Source organism: Columba livia, chromosome 20 (genome assembly GCF_036013475.1).
Source record: "Columba livia isolate bColLiv1 breed racing homer chromosome 20, bColLiv1.pat.W.v2, whole genome shotgun sequence".
Classification (NCBI taxonomy): Eukaryota; Metazoa; Chordata; class Aves; order Columbiformes; family Columbidae; genus Columba; species Columba livia.
In genome coordinates this window covers 6,320,983-6,336,684 of record NC_088621.1, presented here as the reverse complement: position 1 = coordinate 6,336,684, position 15,702 = coordinate 6,320,983, and the positions used below count along the sequence as shown (strand labels likewise).

The following is a 15,702-nucleotide window of genomic DNA, read 5'->3' as shown; positions in this document are numbered from 1 at the left end:
GGTGGCGGGGAAGGAGATGTGATGAAGTGCAAGTGATGTTTCTGTTTGGTTCCCACGTACATGCCCGAAGACTTCAGAGCTGCATAACTTCTGAGCTGCAAGATACATATCTCCACCGCCCCCCTGGGTTGGAGATTGGCATGGAATTGTTTTCTGCTTGATCTCCATAGAGGCAGGTGCTTCAGAGTTAACTTTTGACAGTGTTTCATTCTCTAGGCTTCAGATGCAGAATGGACATGCTGTGGTTGTTGGCATTTTCCCTGTGGTGAGGGGTGAGTTATGATAATTGCTTCACTTGAATCCCTGCTAGGGCAGGTAAACTCCGTTGATGTATCTGTGTCATAAAATGAGCCATAAAAATGTGGTGATGTTTCTTAGCTTTTGTGGACAGAGAAGTGAGAGGCTCACAAAGAAGCAAAAGCTGTTTGCCCTGAGCTTGTCAGGCTTTTGAGCTGAATAAATAAGTGCTGGTTTCCGTTATGCAGAGCAGATGTTGCTGCATGAGGACACGCTTCTCAGTTGTGAAGAAGATGGACTTGAGTTTGTGAACTAAACAAATTCAGGTTGTGTGGCCTCATCCTGCCTCCCTAGGACGTCATTGTTACCCATGCTGAATTATTCATACCCTACATTTTCTGGGAATGCGAAGTTTGTAGGTGAAATCCATAAAAAGCAAAGAGAATGTGTTGCTGAAGGTGGTGTCTGCCTTATGGTCTTTCTTGCTGGGGTGGCTGAATGTAGTGGCAGGAGCTGTATTTGGTAGGTGTTGCTATGAATTCTGAAAAATACGATGCCGTGTTGTGGTTTTTTGTGTCACTAGTACGTCTTCCAGAATACAAAGGCACTTCAGAGTGAGTGTGTGAAGGGATGTTACTTTGTTAAGACAAACTACAAGTATTTGGTGACCTCAAAATGGGGAAAACACCATCTGTGGAGTAGAAAAAGGCACGTGCTCCCATGTGTAGTACAATGAGGAACAATTCTGCAATTGCTTCCTGTTCTAAATATGGCACCGAAAAAGCAGTAATAACTTAAAGGCTTGAAACTGCCAAGATGCTTGACCTGCTTACGTTGAATTCTTGCTCTGGATTCTGTTCTAGAGGAGTCTCTCTCCTTTCTCTGATGGAGACTGATCCTCAGGAGCTAGAAGTGTGCTGCTGTTCCATTTCTACATGCGTTTGTGCAGGCGCAGGACCCTGAGAGGGCGGCGTTAGTGCTGTAATCAGCAGAGGTATTAATCATCTCAGCAGTGAAAACACGCTCAGGATAAACGATGCATTTGTCTTTTTAATACCTTTTAGGAATTGTTTTCCTTTGTCTTTTTCCGCCCCGCGGCAGAAGGGAATTCAGGAAGATGGGATTACCCGGGAGATAAAGCTGACCCATTGTGCTGCCTTTCAGCCTATTTGCTTATCTCGTTTTCAGGGAAGGAACTCCCTCCTCTTTCCCATAAATCTGTCCCTCTCTTTGCTCTTCTGATGGGTTTATAGAGGATTTCCTGCTGAGTCAAGCGAGGAGGAGTGCAGGGCGACGGCCGGCTGGTTCCTATAACCTGCCCTCGTTTCTCTGCTCCAGCCCCAGGACGCTGCAGCCCGGCGGAGGCAGAAGCCAGCGCTGCCTCTTGGCTTATGTAAGTGGCGACTTTTTGCTGTATGATTAATAATTGTAATAAAATCACGTTTGCATCCCATTGCACCAATACCTTCTCTGTGGAAAGATTTATAGATGCGAGGGCCAGACCGAGTAACGTTTTTATTAGTGGGGGGATAATTTAGGGAGCCGCAGAGCTGGTGTTTTTTTCCTACAGATGTGTGTTGACAGAGGCACCTCCGGGCGCTGCGGCCCCCAGGCCCCCCAGCCCTCTGCTGGAACGGCTGCGGGGAGGCGCTGGACGAGCTCGGGGTGCTCTGTAACTGCGAAGCGCCTTCCCCCGGTGGGTAGAGCCCCCAGACCCCTACCCTGCCTCTCCGGGTGGAGCGGCGGTCGCGGTTCCCGCGGTGCGACGGGGCGGGGCAACCGCTGGCCCCGCCTCAGCCGCCAAACGGGCGGTGTCTGGGGTGTCCACGGACCAATGAGGCGGCGGTCACGTGAAGGTGGGCGGGGCGGGTGCCCGCCCCCCCATTTCCTGCGGGTCACGTGGCGGTGCCCGGTTGCCTTGGCAGCGGCGGAGGCGGCTCCGGCTCCCGGCGGCGGGTGCTCCCGGGGCGCCGCGCCCGACCCGGCCAGAGCGGTGAGCCAGGGCCCGACACTGCGTCCTGTCCCGGGGGTCTCCTCCTGCACGGGGTGGCGGGTCCCGTGCTCTGGGTGAGCGGGGCTGGTCCCCACTGGGGTGTTTGGCTGGAGGGGGCTCATCCTGCAGAGATGGGAGCATCTCCTGGCCGGGATGTCGGCTCATCCTGCCCGGGTGGAACCATCCCCTGCCCGGAGTTCGGGGTGTTATCCTGCCTGGATGGGGCTTCCCCTGCCTGGGGGGCTGTGTGCCTTATCCTGCCCGGGTGGTGGGGTGCGTGGGAAGGGTCCGCTGCGGGCAGAGAAGGGGGTCCCGTCCTGCCCGGCGCTGCTTCTGAGCTCCTTTGGGATGCAGAGGGCAGATCAGCTTCTGGGAGTTGCATCCTCACTAAAGGGGTGCTGTTGGGGTGATCCCTCCCGCCTTCGGCACGGGGATGCCCCTGACCCGGGGTGCTATGGTAAGGGGAGATTCCAGCGGTGGGGAGGGAGCGGGGCCCATCCTGCTGGAGAAGATGCTGGAGATGGGAGGCTGGGCAGGGATCCAGTGGTCGGAGGCCACATCCTGGCCTGGGGGACCCCCTGGCTGAGGGTGTGAGCTGTGGGGTGTCTCATCCTGGCCTGGGGGATCCCCTGGCTTCGGGTGCTGTTGGAGGGGAGATCCTGGCTGTGTGGGTCACATCCTGGCCAGGTTGTGCTGGGGGCGGCTGGGAAGGAGGAGGAGAAATCCCCAGCTCAGGCAGTGCCCTGTGAGGCAGATCCCAGCAGTGGTGGTGAGGGAAGGGGGTCACATCCTGCTTGGGCAGGATGCCCTGATTGAGGTGTGCTGCCATAACGGGGGGTCACAGCTGTGGGGTGACACCCCTGGGGTCTCAATAACTTGCGAAGAGGTTCCTCATAGCAAAGAGGGCCTGAGCTTGGGAGGCCCAGAGTAGGAGAAGACGGGGGATGAGCAGGACCTGGGGTCACGCTCAACCACGGTATGGGGGGGTCTTGAATGATGCTGTACAGGGTAGAAAGGCACTGGTGCAAACACAGTGATTGCTTTTGGGGTACAGGGCAAAAACTTGTGTCTGATGGGGGGCCAGTGTCCCAAAGCCAGGCAGAGGAGCTGACAGTGCTGCCGAGACAGGGACGTGGTTTAGTGACAGCGCTAACATCCAGACTCAATGATCTTGAGGATCTCTTCCAACCAAAATGATTCTGTGATTCTGGGAACGATGTTCAGGGCAGGAGGGGGATCCCCGTGTTATCTCGGCCCCGGTGGCGTCTCCTTCGTTCCCTGCTGGGAAGAAATCCCCGCACGTGCGCTTGCAGCTGCACGGGGATGTTGGGCACGGCAAAGGCTTTCCCCGCTACCTCACTGCTCCGCAGGATGGCACCGGATAGATTAACCAAATCGATATGAGGTGGCAATCGCAGAGAGGTTTCTGTCTACAGCGGCGTGAAATAAAGCGGGGTCAAATGCATCAGTGGTGCAAAGGGATTGAGTAAAGACGCAGCTGGGACGGACTTGGCCAGAGCTGGTTGTTTGGTTGAGGTCTCCTGGGGAAATCCTGAATGTCTATCCAAAGCTCCAGCCCTGTGCAGTAAAACCCTGCAGGACAGTCGTTTCTGTAAGAGCAACTGTCCTAAACCTTTAATGTTGCAAGGCAGGAAGATGAATTCTCCAAAATGACTCGCCCCTGATGCAGATAACTGCCTGAAAAGTATTTCCAGAGTAAAACCACTTAAGATACTATGCATGTAAAATGCTTCTTTGCTCTTGTGTTTCAGCCCTCGGAGCCTCCACTCAGCCTCTCCATGTCTGTAGTCAGCGAGGTGAGTTTGTTGTCCTGTTACTACTTGTTTGGGCTACATTCATGTTTACAGATTGTATTTTGAAGTTGTTGTTTTATTCTGAAGATGTTGGAACATCTCTTGAGCTGCTCCAGAGTGAAAATTCATCCTTGTGGTATTTTTAGCTTATTTTTCTAAGGAAAGAAGCAGACGTGATTGGGCACTCTTGCTCTCCCTCTGTAACCTCTGAATTAATTTGTCTTTTCAATGGAATTTCTCCCAGGGGTTGAAGTTTCCTACATACAAAGTTCCTATGCATTTTGTGAAAATAAAGGGCAGGGTAGAGGCCACCAGTGTCCCAACTGGGCAGAGCTAATAAATCTACCCTATACATTGCAGAATCTACACAGGATGTTGTCACAGGAAACAGCTTCATCACTTCTCTGCTCACAGAATGTCTCTGCTCTGATCCTCCCAGGAAGCCTGGGCAGACATGTTTTTGGTTGTCTTCTGTAAAATAGGTGATTCTTGCCATTGTCTGGAAACACAGAGCAAGGAGAGGTTTGTCCCTGATATTCTGTTCTGGTTTTTATTGTTGTGTGAAAGTTATTTTTTGTTTTGTTGTTGGGGTTTTTTTGTTGTTGTTGGTTGGGCTTTGTGTGGGGATTTTAATTTGTTTTTTAATAATTTGAACACAGCTGAGCAGTTCAGGAGCCACCCCGGAGTCCTCCAGCGCCTGTAATAGTGGCTTTCTCAAAAACTGCCCAGAAAAACAAGTCTTTTTGCTGCTATTTCCATTATGTGTGAGGGGGCTGGAATCTGAAAGCCACCGTGCTCAGGAGGGACAGACAATCTCCCAACCTGTGCTGCTTTATTAATTGCTGAAGTCTAATCTTCCTTATTGTGCCTGGAACAGCTTTTATTCCTCTTTAGTGACAGAGTTGTGGGCAGTTGGTGTCCTTTTTATCTTTGCCACTTCCCCAAGTCTCGCAGGAAACGTTGGTTTATTAGTTGTCACCATGTGGGCTGCGTACATGGGGAGGTGGGGAGAGGGATGCAGGCAGCGCTGGGGCGAACAGCAAGATGCTTATGATCTTGAGGTGTGATGCTGGGACTAATTAATACCTCATTATGTGTGATTCTGGGCATGCATCTCCTGCTAGGAGCTCCAAAGTTCTGGTTTTGCTGCTTTCTTAAAACTTTCAGTGTATTCTCTTGAATCAGAAAGTATTGAAATGACCTGAAAAGCAGCTTGCTTTTCCCCCTGGAATGGTCTTTTCCTTTCCCCGCGCTAAGAGCCACCCGTGGCAGTAAGGGAACAGGATTCTAGGTCAGATGTCTCTGGTAAAGTGGAGCGTGAGCAGTTCAGGAAATTTAACTTCCCACTGCAGAAGCCTGGGAAGCTCCTTGGTTAACCCTACATGGCATTCAGCACTATGACTATTGGGGAAGTCTTGGGGAAGAACCGTGCCCATCAAAACTGAGCTTTGATGAGCAATGGTTTAACTGAAAAACCTGGTTTCCAAAGAAAGAGCAAAAAATTACTCCTGAACAAGCTAGCTGGAGTTACTTTGATGCCCTGAAGGAGATAGATTTGGAGCCCGTGGTACAGTGTGAAATCAACTGTCCGCTTAAAACAAAATTACAAGATGGGCACCCCATTTCTGAAGTGTCTTTATGTAAAACAATCTGTTTATTAGCCAGGAGGAATCAAAGGGGAAAGCTGAGGTGCCAGCCTTGAAAAGCCAGGTGCTGTGCAACCTTCCTGAATTCCTGCTGCAGTAGTTATTGGGTTTACTTGTGTAATCTTGCCTGGGTTCTTATGGCCATTACAGCTGGTCCTTCCTCTGTTCTGTGCCTCGCAAGCATGGTGGTATTTGGTCCATCATTTTTCTACTGACTTCATGTAAACACAGCTTTTCCAGTAGCTCATGCTTGTCCTTCTGCTACCTGCTTTTGACTGTGACTATTTTGTTCCCTCAGCATCTCTCCCATGATGAGTTCTGAATTAAACGTGCCGGTGGATCCTTCCACTCCTGCTGGTTGCTGCTCCGAACCCGGCACGAAAGGCATGGATTATCGGGACTGGGTCCGTCGCAGCTATCTGGAGCTGGTCACATCAAACCACCACTCTGTTCAAGCCCTTTCTTGGAGAAAATTGTACCTGAGCCGAGCCAAACTGAAAGCTTCCAGCAGAACCTCTGCTCTTCTCTCTGGATTTGCAATGGTATGTGTGCTTTATAGCGATGCTTTCTGCATGGTGAAGGTTTTGGTTCTGTGAAATCATCTATTAAGCAGAGTTTTCTGCCTGTGAAGCAGCAGGACATGCTGCTGTTTTCTGAAGAGGCAGGAGGCATCTGTGTAGGGGCTTCTGCTGGGAAATTTGGGGTTGGCGCTCTCGAGGCAGTGTGGACACATGAGCTGCCTAACAGTCAACCCATGTACTCTCAAGTCAGCTCTTTAAAAATACCAATCCTTTACCTGAAAATGATCCTAAGTGTTCCACCAGCATCACTAAACAATACAGGACCTGGGGTCTCCTTTGGCCCTGCGGCCAGTGGTCGCTGGCTGCCTTCGCATGGGGCTGTGCTTGGCCGTGGAGCTTCTCCAGACCCCTGCGGTTGCATGTGGTCATGCAGCCTCAGACCTGGCATCAGAGGACTCTGTAGCCTGAAGGGAGCCAAACATGGGATGTTTTGGTCAGTGCTGCCTGTTGGGAATAATCCCTGGTACTTGCTTTCCTCTGTGCAGCACTTGGGTGCTATCTGGAAGCCATCTGCATAGGTCAAAACCATGGCAGGGAGCGAGCAAGTAAAGAAGATGGAGACAGTCAGCGGTGCAGTGCTCAGACCTGTCCGAGCTGTGGTGCGTCAGTGTGAGCACCTTCATCTCCCCTGCGGTTCTTGCTTACTGAAACCTGCCTGGGAAAGGTTTTCTGCTTGGGAAATGGGCAGGTCTGGTTGTTCCTGAGGTCTGTCGGCAGCACCTGGGTGAGCAGGACGTGATGTGAGGATGTTGCACCCAGCAGCTCAGAAGCTGGGGGAACACATCTCAGGAACTTTACCTGTAGCTTTCCTTGGTTTATTGTAGCTTCTTCCACTGCTTTTTCCTCCCCTAGCCCCCCAAAATGTGTAACATTACAACATTCTGTTTGGGTTGATGAAGTTGTTTGCCCAAAGTGAAGCTGGAAAAATGCAAACGGAGAGTTAAGTGGAAGCATCTGCAGGGGAGAGCGGGTGCTTGGTTGCTTTGCAATTCCTCTCCGCTCACTGGCTGCGTGCAAGCGATGCTCGTAAAAACTCTTCATGCAGCGTATCTTGATGTGTAACCAAGCTTGTGCTGAAGTGGCAGAAGGTTTCTCCTCGTTTTGAGAAAGCTGAGTGCTCTGCTTTAGATTTCTTTCACTCATAAGCTTTCTTACTTTAAAAAGCACCTAATGTGCTTGCCCTTCATGCCTTTGGTTTACTTCTGTGTGACTGTGCTCCTTAACATGGTTATCAAATTATGTTTTGTAGCGTTGCGAACTGCTCTGTCGTGGTTACACAAGCAGGTGCCTGTGCTGTCTGTGGGACACGGGGCCCACAGCCCACCCACGCCATGGGGCTGAGCCACGTATCGGGAAACAAAGCGTGCCTTCTCGACTCACACAACTGGAGAGCTGCTCAAAGTCCCTGGCAAACGCTCAGAATTAACCATTTGACTTCTAGTCTCTTCAAACTGTCTAGAATTCAAGTCAAATAAACACAGAGGTGTAAGTAGTGTTAATTATAATCACCAGCTTGACAAAACAAGTACACTTGGAATCGGTAGGTGTCGAAAATACAGATGTTTGCAATTAGGAATGCTCTTTATTAGCAAGCTTTTCCCCAGCTGATTGTACTGGACCTTCCAGTGAAAGCTGAGGTACCTATTCCTACCACTGTATTTATCCGCTGGTGATTTAGCACGCAGACATTTGGTACATGGATGTTTGCTTTCTAATAAGAGCATCTATTTGGCTATTGATGAAAGTAGAGAAGTTATTTGGAGTTAAATAGTTTCCCTGAAGCCCCGTGTGCATTTAACTATGTAAACAAACGTCCTGCAGGGCTTGGCTATTGCTTTATTTACTTCCTTGTCAGTGTGTTTGATTCAGGCCAGTTCCATATTGCCTGAAAATTATTACGGGCTGATGGATATTTAATCAGCAGGCGGTGGCTTTGATCCAGCTCCTTCTGGACGGGCTGCAGAATAATGCGAACCTTTCTCGATGCTGTCTGTGGGGTTTCTGGCAGTGTTGGGCAGATCGGGAGGACGCGGGTCCTTTCCAGTGCCAGGTCTGCTTGGAAAATGGGCTGTAGGGCTATTGCACTTGCCCCAGGGAGGCTGCGGTCGAAGGGGATGTAGAGAGAGCTTAGAAAGCCTCCTTAATAATTTTCCTGATGGAAATAAGAGTTATTACTGCTAGTCAGTCTTCTCGATGCTTGTCCGGTTGCTACAGGATATGTGTTTCATTTAAAACAAAACAAAAAAATCCAACAGATCTGCTGGAATGATTGTTTTTAGCGGCTGCCAAACCATCTGTGTGAATGTAACATGGTTTATGCTAAGCCATTTGTCATCCTTTTGCCTATCTAGCCCGGTCCGGATTTCTCAAGATGAGCATCTTCTTTGTTGTGGACAATCTGGGCTATACTGGTCTAAACAAACAAACATAATTGCATGTAATTTAATTCCAGTTTAATCCTAAAATGTTCTGAGAATTTGGTCATTTAGCATACCTGGGAGCCTGTGTTCAAAACAGGGCGATTTTCAAGCTTATAATTAAGCCTATGCTGAGATAGTCTGTGCCTTGCATAGTTGAGCCCTTGACACCTCAGCTTCGGGGAAGAGGGGCTGTTATCACGGAAGAGTATAATTATGTCAAACATGACATAGTAATAGTTTTACAGACTAAGCAGCGTATTTAATGATTTTTTAAAATGGGTTATGTCAGCTTGTCCTCGTTTTCTTATCCCGGTCAGGGAATGACGTGACAGTCTGTACAGAGTAAAGCGATAAGAGCTCACTCACCTTTCCAGTACTTGTTCAGGTTAAATGAACTGTTTTTCTGCCGTGCTGCCCTATCTGGATTGTTGATGTTTTTCCCTGAAATACCTCTTACTGAGTCATCAGTCAGCGTTAAAAATTCATCACATCGCACAGCTGACGCTAGCCCTAGGGAATAGGTTAGTCTGGGAGGAAACATCCAATTAGCTGGGAAGTGCTGCTCCTGCGAAGGATAACAAGCAGAAATTGATATGTTGACATCAGCCAGGCTTTCAGCTTTAATAGAAAACTATAGATTGAACATGCAGGTTCAGTTCAGCTTGCTGAATACTACATGTCGAGGTGTTACAGCACCCAGTAACAAACAATGTACCTGCAGCATCTCCTGGCTGATGGGGTGGGACTGTACAAATTCAATGTACAGAGCAGTGCAGCAAGAGACTAAGTTTGATCTCCTCAAATCAACATAGGGACATCTGCAAAGAGAACATATGCAGGGCAATGTGGTATGTGTTTTAATTAAATTGACCTTGCAGTAGAACGTAAAGCCAACCTTGCATTATTATTTTCTCTGCTGTATGAGACAACCTATTGCAAACTGCAAACAGGAACCTTTCAAAAACAACAGCAAAAAAAGTAAAAACTGTATGTGTTCATAATCAGAACAAAAGTCTGGGAATATCCAAGAACTGCCACAATATTTTTGGTGTCTCTAATATCCTAAATAGTTGATGTCGGTATAAAATCAGGACTTGTAGAGATCGACCATTTGCTGCCCCGAACACACGCGTTCTGTTTTGGTTGCTACTAAATAGTTTCAGGCTTGACTATGATCCCATCAGGCTACTAATGGTTTCAGAGTCGATGCAGGTAAGGCAGCAGTCATGTTAGTGGCTTGCTTATTCTGCTTGCTAAGCTTTATTGCATTAAAGAGAAAATAGACACCTTTAGACTTGCTATACAATAGCTCTTGTTTTGAGAAAACAGACTCTGATCTGAATTGTTGAACACACCCGTAAGCCGGTTGTCCACTTCTGTTGAGTATATCAGTAAGTTATGAGCTCTCAAGGGAGAAATTTCAGAATATAAATAACTTGTATCTGGGCATATTTGTAATAAAAACGAACGTCCAATGTTCTGAGAATAGAAGGCGGCTATTTTAACTGTACGGTAGCTTGCGTGCTTCCCACGGCGGGTAGTGAAACTTCGCTGGCTGCTGGCCAGGAGGAGCTGCTTGCTTTGTGCTCTTCTTCGTAATGCCTGAAGTCAAAGCTTCCTGCACCGCAGCCGTGCATGGGGAGCAGAAGGAGAAGGTGTGACGGGCGGGCGAGCAGCCTGTCAGCTGCCCCCGAGCTCCGCTTGCTGGCTAATGAGTTCCTTCTGTTGTGTGCTGGGTTTGATGCGGTTCGTATGGCTCGTGGTTGCAAGGAGAGATCTGTTTGTTCAGAAAACTCGGGCGCAGAAACGCGTGTGTAAGCCTTCAGAAAGGCCAGGCTGCAGCCCGCATGTACGTCTTTGTGGGAAACAGGGATGATCCGTCTCGGCTGCTGTTCTAAAAAGCACTTGAGTGTGTACTTGACCTTAGCTGCTCTTCCCGAATAAAGATGCTTCCTGTGATGAAAGCCTTGAAAAGAAGAAAACCAGCAGCTGTTGACGAGCTATTTGTTCTTTCCCCCAGGTTGCCATGGTGGAGGTGCAGCTGGAGGTGCAGTACAAGTACCCCCAGATGCTGCTCATCGCTTTCAGTGCCTGCACAACGGTGCTCGTGGCAGTTCACCTCTTCGCCCTCCTCATCAGCACCTGCATCCTGCCCAACGTGGAGGCCGTGAGCAACATCCACAACCTGAACTCCATCAGCGAGTCTCCGCATGAGCGCATGCATCCCTACATCGAGCTGGCGTGGGGCTTCTCCACCGTCTTGGGGATCCTCCTTTTCCTTGCAGAAGTTGTGCTGCTTTGCTGGATAAAATTCCTGCCCGTGGGCTCCATCCTGAAAAACGAGACCACCAACATCGAGAAGACCAGCGGCCACGTGGGTTGGCAGTCGGCGCTGATCTCCACCATCATCATGGTCCCCGTGGGGCTGATCTTTGTCGTCTTCACCATTCACTTCTACCGCTCGTTGGTGCGGCACAAAACGGAGCGCCACAACCGAGAGATCGAAGAGCTTCACAAACTGAAAGTGCAGTTAGACGGGCATGACAGAGGCATGCAGGTAGTGTGACACAGAGGCAGAGGCTGCTTCCAGCAAATCCGCTCAGCTAAGGGCAAAATACCTGTTTCGTTAGTCGGTGAGATGCACCAATGACGGATTGTCTTGAGGCTTAAATATGTAAACGCTAATTGCCTGCCATTTGTAGCTGTGGGTTCTAGTGCTGTTTCAGATGCTGGGGTCTCTGTCCTGTTTCTGGTCCTACACACTTGTGTACTTAAGTTGACACTGCCATGGAGTTCAAGGTCAAAACTTTACCTTAACATTGGTTCACATAGGCAAAACCCTGTATCCTTCACAAATGCAGTATTCCATTTCCAAAAGCAGAACTGCATCAGTTGTCCCAAGAAGCCGGTGTGTGTGCAGGACCTGTGTTGTATGTCAGAACTCCCTGGCTGTCAGTGCAGCAGCAATTAACTGGCAGCTCATTTCTAGAGCCAAGTTGGTTAATGAAGGTATTTGCAGCTGACTTGAAGACATCCAGGAGAGCACAACAGAAACTGTGAGTGTTGATCACCTTTGTTCCAAAGCAAGTGTTTCATAAATACATAACCAGAAAGAAATCAGCTTTAGCTCTTTTTTTTTTCCCTTGCCTATTGCTTGTTGTGTTTTTCACAGCTGGGGAGGTAGAATTTCGAATTGCAGAAGGCTGGGAGGTTCTGTTGTACTTTCTTCAGTACCGTGTGTCACTCCAGGTTGAATGACTGCCAATATCATGTGTTTTTTCCCAATAAGAGGCAGGAGTGCCCAGGGAAGCCTTACAGGTGGTTTAGTTTTAACAAGGACATTCTTAGAACAGAACAGAGATGGGGAATTTAATGAGACAAAACTCTGAAGGACTAGAAAAGCAAGTCTCAAGGAGGTAAGGAGTAATAGCATATTGTAGAAATCTGTTGCTTCGTTGTCTTCATTTATGTATTGTTGTGATGTCTTCGCCTGGTTTGCTGGAGAGAACAAGCCCCAGTCCTGAGTATTTCATCAATTTTTTGTTGTTGTGGGTTGTTTTTCTCTTTTGTTTGTCAGCTGTAGCATTTGTCTGTCAAAAATCACGGTTCCTTCTCCCTCCACCAGAGTAGGCAACTACTTTGGTGGAACCCGGAGCTGTATTGGCGAGTGTGACGGAGCTGGATCCACTGGGAGAGCCGGGTGCTATTAAAGAGTTATCACATTTCATCTGAGCTGACTCTTTTTTTCTCAGCAGCAGAGAAAACGACGCTTGCATGTCTTGTATTGCTCAGCGAGGGAAGCTTGTAAATGCTATAGCGTCCTTTCGGCTGAAAACTTCTCTAAAAATGATTTTATGGTAACTTTGTGGAGGAAAAAAGAGTGTTTTGCAGTCATCAACTTTTCCAAGGGAAAGCAAGGCTTTCTGCCACACAGGACTGAAAGAAGCACAAGCACGTTTTCTTGGCCCTGATCCTGTGCTGAATTCCTGCTCTGCACTCAAACATTGCGGTTTTGGAGTCTCCCAGGCCTTAGAGGTTTCTGAAGTCATTAAGGATGTTTGTAACGTTCTATTTAACCCCAGTCCCTTATTCCACTGGGGTTTCAGAAATCTAACGGCAGCGGATTACACGTCAGCTTCCCAGAATGGAGAGCGCATGCAAATCCAGTGCAGCAAGGTGAGACTATCCCTGTGTTCCTCTCTGGCGAGGGCCTTGAGAACCCAACTCGAATCTCTCTTGTTTACATGCGAGTTTGAGCGTTGCCGAACAAGTTGCTTAGCACTGTGTCTGTGGCTTTCATCTGTTGTTCTTGCCGCGGTTGGCATGTACCATATTGGCTGATGTGCAACAAAGAAAATACTCTATGTACTAAATGATGAGTCTGTACTTACACACATACACAAAAAAATGAGGAGTGTCCTGCAGGAAGTGGGTGGTTGTGGATTTCACACCATCTCCCCAGGAGTCTGCCCTCTCTCCCTCCTCTTTTTACCATAATAAAAATCAAAGGTTATTCGACAAAATCAGAGTTGAGTTTTCTGCCAAGCATTGCATACATAGGCTCTTCTACCAACAACATTTCTATTGGGAGGCCAGAGCCACACCAGATAGATGAATCTCTGCACTTTTCATTCTTCTTTAACATCAGTAATAACAGAGCTCTGTGTGCTGTGGAGCTCAGGAGGTTGTTGAGGAAAATATTGAGCCATTTTTGCAATTTAAAAAAGTTTCACAGTGTGCATACAGTGCTGTTAAAGCAATGCATTTCATTTGGAAACAACCAAATCATTCATTTAATTCTTTGCAAATATAATAAACTTCAGCAAATGGAGAAATACAGTGGAAACTGTGCTTTGATTTTGTAAAATAACTTGATGAGGCTTTGGTGGGATTGGATTCAAGATAAGTCTCAAGGCAGCACATCTGTGACTGGAGTGGGATCATCTTACTCCAGCGGGGAGCCTGAGGTACAGTTTGAGATTGTGTCCCAAGGGCTTAAAACAGAATAATAATGTGCTTTCCCGTCTTTGCTCACAGCTTTGTCTCTCGTGTCTCTCTGGGTCCTGAGTTCTCTCTTCCATGAGGAACCCACAGGAGTACTTGTGCTCTGGCGTCTGGGATCTCTCTAGGTCACCCGTCACCTTCGTGCTGTAACTCCTTTCCCAACGCCACCATTTGCTTTTCTTGCTCCTCAGTCTCTTCCTCCAATTTGTTTGCATTCCCACCGCTCTCGGGACCACATTTGTGTCACGGAAAAGATTGCCGGTGGTATCAGCCACGGTAGTTCATTTGTTAAGGAGCAGGGGTGTTACACATGCCAAAACGGGTGGTTTTGTGCTACAGCACCAGAAAATCCTCCTGGGTTCTGCTGCTGTCCCCATGGATGCCCGCAGAGCGTGGAGGTGCCACCTTGCCACACGGTCACAGGTGTCCCAGCGGGGCTGGCAGTGCGCTGTGTCACATGTGTCGAGGATCTCCCCTGATGTGTGTGAGCTTTCTGTCCCAGCCTTGGGCCCTGGGGCACTGTAGTTTGGGGTGGCCATTGCCCCAATTCTCAGCTCCCTTGGGCTATGGCTCTGGACCAGTTACTACCTTGTTTGGGCCCTATCTCCGGTTTCTGCAGCGGGGCTCTCCTGGGCTTGCTGCAGGGAACAGCCACAATCTCACTCCAGAGTCCTGTAGACTTTTTTGGCCCGTTTTTGCCCAGCAGAAACATGCCTGTGCAGGCTCCAGCGCCAGAGGGACCCTGCCCTAATGCAGGGAAGGGCACAGCCCTGCCTCGTATTGTTCCTGGGCACCTGCCGTGGTTTAGGAGGCGAATTCTCTCTCTCCTTCCCTTGTTAGGAGGAATCAAGACCGGGCACGAATACGAGCTGGAGGGAGATGCCGCAGCAGTATCGGGTTCTCCCTTCACTGTGGTTCATGGCAGCTTTTACTCCCTATTTTTAACATCGCCCTGGGGCAGGCTTGGCTCTGGTAGCTGCCGCCGGTTGTTTCGGTGGATATCTGACTCTCGGAGAGGCTTTATGACCAGGGGAAATGGAAGAGATGTTGGACTGAGCCGCCTGGTCCTGCCTCACGTGACGGGTGAAAGCGATACGCTGCAAGAGCCCCGGGTGGAGCACGCTCTGCAGTAAGCCCTCAAATATGTGGAAATGTTTTTAGAGAGCTGGTGGGGCGGGTGCAGCCTCAGAGAACATCCTCTGGTTCCCCAGCACGGGACTTGGGGACAGGCAGTCCCAGCTGGCCGTGGGGACAACAGGGGATGGAGGTGCCAGGTGCGGGACTGGTTGCTTGAACTTCACATTCCCCTCTTGCCTTTCCGTGGGATTTCATAATGTTCTTTCTCTTTTTTCCCCTGCCTTAAAACAAACCAACCAAAAGGCCTTTGAGTTTCCCTGCTGCTGTAGCGTCGTTATCTTCTAAATCTTGTTGCATCTACTTTTAAGATGGTTTCCTCAATACCCACCCCCCAAGCTGTGACCTCAGATTCAGATCCCAGTGCAACTGATTAACGTCTCACAGGCTGTTGTCCTCTGTACCCGTTTCAAACAAAGTGGTTTCAGCAATTACTGCCTGAATTTGGGAAGGGTTCCTGAGGAGTGTGTATGACTGGGCGCTTGCCTTCTGCCCAGGGTTGTGACAACCGTGAGTGCCAAGTGCTAGGAGAAAAAAACAACTCTCTGTGTTAGCTTTGCCTATTCTTATCTCTGCATGAACAATATCTACTGTAGAACAACGTATGTATTTCAGTTATTGTCCAGCTGTGTCAGAGAAACTGGATAAACTTGCTATATTTTATGCTTCTTGCTGATTTCAGACTGGTCTTTTGAAAGGCAGCTCAAGTCCTCCAGTATCCTCTATGAGTTAACTTGGGTTTTGCCTTTTATTTTCTCTTAAGCTTGGTCAGATATTATCCTTTTCCTTTTAAAATACACAACTAGATAACAGTTGTACTTCTTTTAATGAGGGCCTGGTTCTTGGTATCTGTTTTACAAGAGCTAATCTTGG

At 48.8% G+C, this 15,702-nt stretch overlaps 1 protein-coding gene across 6 annotated transcripts; it reads left to right on the top strand.

Annotated features, from left to right (window-relative positions):
• The first annotated feature begins 171 nt into the window (after positions 1–171).
• Positions 172–12,418, top strand: ORAI2 (ORAI calcium release-activated calcium modulator 2). Of its 6 annotated transcripts, none has more exons than XM_065037072.1 (5): positions 172–1,630; positions 4,003–4,047; positions 4,405–4,566; positions 5,989–6,232; positions 10,712–12,418. In XM_065037072.1, exons 3-5 carry the CDS (start codon positions 4,499–4,501, stop codon positions 11,255–11,257), a joined length of 858 nt encoding a protein of 285 aa, XP_064893144.1. In that variant the 5' UTR covers positions 172–1,630; positions 4,003–4,047; positions 4,405–4,498; the 3' UTR covers positions 11,258–12,418. The 6 variants fall into 6 exon arrangements, with proteins under 6 accessions (XP_064893144.1, XP_021142693.1, XP_021142692.1 ...); XM_065037070.1 differs by lacking the exon at positions 172–1,630 and adding an exon at positions 2,145–2,304; XM_065037071.1 differs by lacking the exon at positions 172–1,630 and adding an exon at positions 2,188–2,230.
• Positions 12,419–15,702: the final 3,284 nt, after the last annotated feature.

Bases quoted from the DNA above. Each gene is read 5' to 3' on its own strand.
- ORAI2 (XM_065037072.1), top strand. From the start codon at position 4,499: ATGTTTTTGGTTGTCTTCTGTAAAATAGGTGATTCTTGCCATTGTCTG. The intron at 4,567-5,988 runs GTTTGTCCCTGA...TTGTTCCCTCAG, and splicing joins GAAACACAGAGCAAGGAGAG to CATCTCTCCCATGATGAGTT. The intron at 6,233-10,711 runs GTATGTGTGCTT...TCTTTCCCCCAG, and splicing joins TTCTCTCTGGATTTGCAATG to GTTGCCATGGTGGAGGTGCA.